Source organism: Atta cephalotes, assembly GCF_000143395.1.
Source record: "Atta cephalotes unplaced genomic scaffold scaffold00019, whole genome shotgun sequence".
Classification (NCBI taxonomy): domain Eukaryota; kingdom Metazoa; phylum Arthropoda; class Insecta; order Hymenoptera; family Formicidae; genus Atta; species Atta cephalotes.
Genome location: NW_012130083.1, coordinates 3,672,700 through 3,680,611, shown reverse-complemented (window position 1 = coordinate 3,680,611; position 7,912 = coordinate 3,672,700). Strand labels below are relative to the sequence as shown.

General features: G+C 34.2%; 1 protein-coding gene across 1 annotated transcript in view; it reads left to right on the top strand.

Annotated features, from left to right (window-relative positions):
- Positions 1 to 217: 217 nt before the first annotated feature.
- Positions 218 to 7,912, top strand: part of LOC105619065 (integrator complex subunit 3) — an 11,813-nt gene continuing 4,118 nt past the window's right edge. The window contains 9 exon segments of the mRNA XM_012200593.1: positions 218 to 292; positions 1,366 to 1,964; positions 2,061 to 2,622; positions 2,761 to 2,959; positions 5,443 to 5,608; positions 5,943 to 6,491; positions 6,575 to 6,668; positions 6,743 to 7,110; positions 7,196 to 7,766. Of these exon segments, the coding sequence (XP_012055983.1) occupies positions 218 to 292; positions 1,366 to 1,964; positions 2,061 to 2,622; positions 2,761 to 2,959; positions 5,443 to 5,608; positions 5,943 to 6,491; positions 6,575 to 6,668; positions 6,743 to 7,110; positions 7,196 to 7,766 (3,183 nt within the window).

The window sequence follows — 7,912 nt, the reverse complement described above, 5'->3', positions numbered from 1 at the left end:
AGAGAGAGAGAGAGAGAACGGGTGATACGGTCCGTGCGTGCGAACGAGAGAGGGAGTGAGAAAGACGTGAGCGAGATAGAGCGAACGAGTAGGCCAGCGAGACGATCACGATGCACGGAGGCGAGCACAAGCGGCCAGGGGCACAGGGCTGAGGGCTGAGGGCTCGACGGGGCCTCGAATTACGTTCACGGGCCGGCCGCGACGCAGCCAGCGAGCGATGGAGCAGCCCAAGACTCCGGCGTCCCGGCTATTCAACACGACCTGCATCGAGAACAAGGACGACCTGGAAGAGGTAACATAAATATTTGAAATAGTCACTGGGTACGTATCGGGTGCGAGGGCCTCCGCCATTGTTGCGACGGTCGCGCACGTTGGCGAACGCGCGGCGCCACTTGCGAAAATCCACTTTTTCGCGCGACGTTCGAATCTGTGAAATCATCCTCGGGAGAACAAGGATGATTTCCATTCCTTACCCTTCTCTCTTTATTCCGCTGTCTCTACGATTTTTGTTTCCCTTCCTCGTGTTTCGTCAAGCAACTCCGTGATACGTGATTTTTTTTAATTGCTCCGGAAGCTTTTCAATGCTTTCCAGTAAGAAACACTTGACAGAGGATGCTTTTCTAGTCAGAAAATGAGTGCCTTCTTTGGTGACACGAATCGTCACAAGTATCATTCTATTTTTGTCACATATGAATGTAAAAAAAGATAAAACAGTACTTGTATCGCTAAATGGAAAGCACCTAGTGAATTTCATTATATCATTATTTGCCAATGTTAAACAAAGATGAAATGATACAACTGTGTCGTATTATTGGTATTTTCTTGCAAAAGACAGTGTAACACAGTGATCATTTCATTTTTGTTTAACATAGACTGTTTTTTAGCAAGAGACACAGATAACACAATATAATATAATGAATATATTTTTATTGTTTGCCAATGTTAAATAAAGATGAAATAATCATTGTGCATTACATTGTCTCTTGACAAACAACAAAGTTGTGGTAATTCACTGTATTACCCTGGATCATTTTTTCTATTTGATATCCAATTGATACATATGTTTGCTATATATGTTTTCTATCTTTGCTAATATCACTTGCTAATATCAAGAAAGTTAGAATGATGTTTATGTCGACTAATAAATGGACTTGTGTTACTAATTGAAAGAATCCAGGGATATAATAATTTATTGTATTACACTGTGTCATCTGTGTTTCTTGTTAGAAACCATCTGGAGTATCTCCTCTTGTGTGCTCAAAGATATTTGCACTTTAAAATATTAAATCAAAATTTATTCAATCTTCTTGCGTATTTTTTTTCTATTTAGAGTCAACGAAATTGAGTGATACAATATCTTTTCAGAAATTGGAGAGATGTCATTCGACGTTGCAAAATTTGGTCACGGGACTCTCGGAGAAGGAAGCCCACGACACACTGAACAATGCAGTATGCAAGGACAAGACACACGAGGAGGTTTCCCTGGGTTTACTAGTGATCATCTTGACAGAACCGCAGAATGCTGCAAAGAGTTACAGAGACTTGACATTGATCACACGAGATGGTCTAGGCATTGTGTTGCTTCATCTGAATCAATTAGTACTGGATAAATATTTGAGATTAAATGACGTTACCAGGAGCCAGTTATTGTGGTTGCTAAGGGAAATGATAAGGACTAGTGTAACTAATGTGGATAATCTTTGTTTGACTTTGTTGAGGCATGCGGCAGGCGGGGATATTTCCCCAAAGAACTTATTCCTAGTTGACGCCCTCTTAGATATTTTTCAAGAAAATCGAGCGTGGTTGGATAAATTTTCTTTTTTAGTAGCATCAATTGTGTACACGTATTTACGGTTAATAGAAGACCACAATGCACCTCATTTGGCTGGTTTAAGGCAAAAGGAAGTGACCTTCACAACATCTCTGATAAAGGAACGAATGGCAGACTGCCTAGCTATTGGAAGGTATACATACTAAGGCGATTAGAAAACTTAAAATAATAAATAATATTGACATAAATTAAAGTAATTAAAGTAATTATTTATATATATATTTTTCAGAGATTTGGTTCGTTTACTACAGAACGTCGCGAGAATACCGGAATTTGAAGCACTCTGGAAGGATATATTACTCAATCCGAAATCTCTCTGTCCAAATTTTAACGGTGTTCTTCAATTATTACAAACTAGAACCTCCAGAAGATTTCTACAATCTCGTTTGACGCCGGAAATGGAAAGGAAACTCGTGTTTCTGACGAGTAATGTCCGTTTTGGCAATCATAAGCGTTATCAGGATTGGTTTCAGAGGCAATATTTGGCAACACCTGAATCTCAATCGTTAAGATGTGATCTAATTCGCTTTATCGTTGGAGTCATACATCCCACGAACGAACTTCTGTGTTCTGACATTATTCCGCGATGGGCAGTAATAGGCTGGTTATTCACAACGTGCACTTCCACCGTGGCTGCCAGTAATGCAAAGCTGGCTCTGTTCTATGATTGGCTGTTTTTCGATCCTGATAAAGACAATATCATGAATATTGAACCTGCAATCCTTGTTATGCACAATTCAATGAGGTCTCATCCACCTGTCACTGCCACACTTCTAGATTTTTTATGCAGGGTAAGTTGCACTCATTTCATTTCACTGGAAAATTCTAAGTATTGAAATAAAGTTGATTCTAAATAATAAATAGAATTTATATATATATTTAAAGATATTTATTCTGAATAATAAAACAAAATATGATGATATTTACAGATAATACCAAACTTCTATCCTGCGCTAACGGAGAAAGTCAGAAACGGCATATTTTCGTCATTGCGACAAATTTTGGAAAAACGCGTTTTGCCTAGCCTATATCCGTTATTTGATAGTCCGAAACTCGATCGAGAATTAAGAAGTAAAATACGGGAAACTTTTAAGGAATTTTGTCTACCACCAAATACAGAAATGCCTGGTAAAATTATTAATATATAATATATAAACATTATATTATCATATTAACATCTTATCATATAAAAAAGTACTTCAAATAGAAAACAATTTTCAGTATATAATTTCTTTAATTAAAAGAAATTTGAATCTATCATTGGTTCACAAAAAGATTTCATTATTTTCATTTATGATGAAAGTAATGAAAGTAGATCCGAGAATTGTTAGAAATAAATTATTTGCGTCATGAATAAACAACTTGAATAAATCCATGAGATAATGCCCTTTGGAACCAAATACAGGATATTGGTGTGAAATAAGATTTATTTATTCACATATCTTAGCTAAATTAATCAACTTGAATAAATTTTAAACAAAAAAAATACATTATCTTATAATCTTTATACTAGATACTAAATACATCTACTTGCTGATTACTTAACTGATTTTGACATTTTATAAATAATGTGCTAACTTGTCAATTTGAGAAGAATTTTAATTTATTAAAATTGCATTCATTGTAAAGTTGAATAGCTCTTTTTTGACAATATTTGACAGTTATTTTAGCATTTATAATCAAAAATTCTTGAAAATCAGTTATAATTAAATTAAATTAATGTAGTTTTATAGACAAGATTTATTGTCTTGATTATCAAAAATTTATCTATAATTAAGAATACATTGTAGTGTTTTTAATATCATCTTTAATATCACATTTCTGAAATTCATGACTCAAAATATATAACAAAAATGTAACGTGAAGTTAAAAAGTTATTTTTTGAGTTTTTATTCCAAGCACTAATTTTTGAGAGCACAAGTTTATAAAGGTTAATCATTTGCTGTTTAGATTATCACTTGCTACGTAACCATTACTATTACTGCACGCACAGATTCATGGTCATGTGATTAATCATTATACGTCATTTAAAGAATCTTAGATCCTTATATCTCAACTGAGATATAAGATCAGTTGTGGTTGGCTTTTGTGTTACAAAACTATTGCTCGAAGTAAAAGTCTGTAAATAACTTTTTTATTTCAGTTTTCTTGTTATAGTAATTTCAGTCATGAATTTCAACATTGATTTTGATGTCACATTCGATTATCAAGTCTTTCAAAAAAATTTATATTTTCCATTATACATTACATATTAACATACATTTCTGAATGAAAGTTTATTGGAAATAGGTTAAAGTCAGATTTCCATAGAATTTATTTCTTGATGTTAGAACTATATTAACTCGGTCAAATTGAAATAATATTTCGAAAGAAGAGGATTTTGAAACAATAATGTCAGTATTAATAAATATAAGGATATGCGATCTCCATTAATTGAATCGATCTCTGAATCAATCTTGAATCGGATTGATTGAAATTGATCTACTAAAAAATCGGAGCTGAATAAATCGATCTATTGGAGATTGATTCAATTAAAATTTTTTTTAGCATCCCAATAGATGTCGAATCGATGTTAATTTGATGATTTTAGCGTCAAATCGGTATTGATTTCATTGTCATTTCTCACTGAAATTATATAAATTCAACAAAAACAATTAAAACACGATTTTGATTTGCTTCTGAGTAAAATAATTTTAATTTAAAAATCTAGATTTAAACTAACATGGGCTAACATCTAGGTCCTTATTCTTGAAAAGAATGGCATACAAAAAACTAGGGACATACAATGTACATAACATATACTATAGTATTTTTCTAGTTTTTCGTATGCGATACTTTCCGAGGATAGAGGCCCTATTTTGCAAAAAGATCGATCTTTTAGATTTTTAGAAGATCGAATCGAGATCGCACATTCCTAGTCAGTATCATTGTGCAAGTATTATATAATAAATTACATATAATAAAAAGATTGTGTATTATATATAATGATACTTAATATAATGATACTTAAATCTAGTAGAGACTTTGAAAACATCTTAAATAAAATCTTGTGTTCATGATGAACAGAGAAAAAATTGACCAATTGCATTAGCTAAATTATTCAAGTTTTATGTGATTTGTTAATTCTTTCTCCAATTTTTAACATCATAGACACAAGACTTAAGGAAAAAATACTATATCCGAGATTTTTATTCGAATTGTGCTAGTTTTAGTAATCTTTTACTGAACGAAGAGCTTTCAAACAAGTTTTTTTCATAAAAAATGATAGAAATTAAAAAGGGTATTAAAAAATTATATTAAGAAATAGTATTTGAAAATACATTAAATATTCAGAAAATCTTCCAGTTTTCAGATATATAATCGTGCCATACAAATAGCAAGCTGATTATTTGTTGTCATTTTGATTTCAATATGATATATTAAAGATTATTTAACATTAAAATGACAAGTAACATCAACTTGCTATCTGGATAGTAATGAATTGTGACATATGTATTATGATATATTACGCGCGATCTATTTTCTAAAAGTTTTCTACGACAAATCTGACGATTCACTTTCAGCTTTCAATACATTTATCGCTTACTAACTTTTTACATCATGTCCTTAAGCAGGTAATAAGGTTCTGAAATATTCAGGTAAAATGGAAGAGCTCAACAAGGAGCACAATCCAGGGACTGTAATAGAAAATACCACAAATTCTACCGTGGAGAACAACCACGTGGCACAAGATCCAGAACCAGCATTCAGTGATGAAGAAGAGGAGTCTCCTCTCAGGTTAACTATCCATTGCATATATTAATACAATATTTATTTACATTTAGTATACTAATCTTTAGTATACTAATCTTTTCGATATGGAAGGATCATAGACTAAAATTTTATTATTTATTTTATTTTTATTTCATCTTATGATTCATCAATATATTCGTTATGGTCGTGAAACAACAATAAAAAACATGAGACTTAATTATAACTTTGACCGCAGTGATTGTGACTATAGTTGTTGATTATTCTTTGATCATGACGAATCTATTTTTTGCACTGAAAAAAAATTAAACTTCGTATTACAAACATAATCTTTGATTAAACGAATTTATTTGTATTTTAGAATAGTGACGAAAGTGGAAGAGGAAGAAGACGAGGAGGATGTACCATTGTCTGCTGTAAAATTGAAAAATGATCAAAAGAATGCGAACTGCGTCGTGAAGAAGGAGGATATTACATCGCATTTACGTCTCATATTGGAGCCGGAAGAGTTGAGAACTAGTATAGAAATATTGCATACAGAAACCGACAATGAGTCGAGATGCCAAGCGATGGAAAGGATAGTACAAATGGTCGTGGAAGACGAAATAGATGCAGAGACGATACCCGCGTTAGCGTCCTGCATATCAACTATCTTATCGCCGCAGATCACGGCGCAGATTTTTCCGTCGGATAATCTAAATGAAGAAGTATTGGCTGATAGTATAAGCACACCGTTATTTGTTATGTTTCGAAACCAGTTTCAATTATGCAAAGAAGAAGATAATAGGCGAAAGCTTTTGGCCAGGGTGCTAGCGGAAATGCAATCAGTTCAATCTAAGATAGGTTATCTCCTTCTTTATTTCTTAAAAGTTTGGGGCAGAGAAGAAGAGAAAAGAGAAGGCGAACCAAGGTTAGACGAAAAATATGAATATGAACTATTAAACAGAAAAAAAATAAGAAAAAAAATTTAACTTTTGAATTGTTATATTTCAGCAATGTTCTGAACGATGTCAAAGCATCAGTATATAAAGACTTCTGCGCGCAGCGAGAAAAAAAATTGGACGTTTGTCTGGTGTCAGATTTAAAGGTATGAATTTTGTATATAAATATAAACATCATACTCCAAACGATATTTAAATATGTTGTTTGCTTTTATTGCAGCTTTGTCACGAAGATAACATATTCATGTTATGTTATCTCGTGCCTGACGTATACACAGGGTTTCAAAATGTCGCCGTCGGAAATGTTCAACTGTTGCATCTTGTCGTGTCCACTGTGGATTCGTGCCAGTTACAGGATCTAGTTTGTCAAATAATGCAAGGCCATCTAAAGATGTTGAAGAAGGAATCATTCACCACGCTATTAACAGCCAGCTTAAATTGGGAGACATTCGAGCAGTACTGTTTCTGGCAACTCATATTCGCACACGATTTTCCCATTGATTACGTACTGCCAGTTTTGCCGAAATTACAATTTCGTAATCACGCGGAGGCACTTACTTCAATCTTGTTTATGCTTAAGCAAGAAAAGTGAGTAAAATAATTGCTGATTATTAGAAAAATTATTGTAGAACAATTCGATATATGGACTTCATATTTGACTAATGCATTATAGGCCAACGTTGGATCTTCTACGACAATTACTCGCCCGACAAAGCGTTGATGGCGATATGTTTGTTGTGGCAGCGCTACGTTACTGGTGTCGCGATTACGAAGAGAAACTCGGCGAGTTGCTTGCGAATCTACTTAGCATCCGTTATCCTGCGACCAGTCCGAACAAACGGAAACGTTCTGGAGCCAAACAGAATCAACAATCTGCTGGTCCACCTACCGGTGAACAAGTTCTCGGTCATTTGGATCAATTACGTCAACACTGTATGTCCTCTGCGGAATTACAGTTATATCACTCGGAAGGAATGCAAAGGGCATTACAGCAGGCGCAGGCGGCGAGTAGTGATTCACTGAGGAAAAGTTACGGCGATCTCTTTGCGCTTGCAGAAGTCAATGAAGAGAACGAACCGCCACCACCGAGTAGTTCCGCGAGAAAACACACTACTGCTTCCTCTGGAGGTGGTGGTGCCAGTGGTAAGGGTGGCCATAGGAAAACTGGTGCTAACACAAGAGAAAGATCCAATTTGAAGAGACCACTTCCACGATATCATATTGATAGTACCTCTAGTAGCGAGGTAAGAGTTTTAGAAATAATATTTATGTAAATCATATGTGAATATAATTATATATGTCATATACAATCTCACACATACATTCACACACACACACACACACACACACACACACACACACACACACACACACACATATTATTATTATA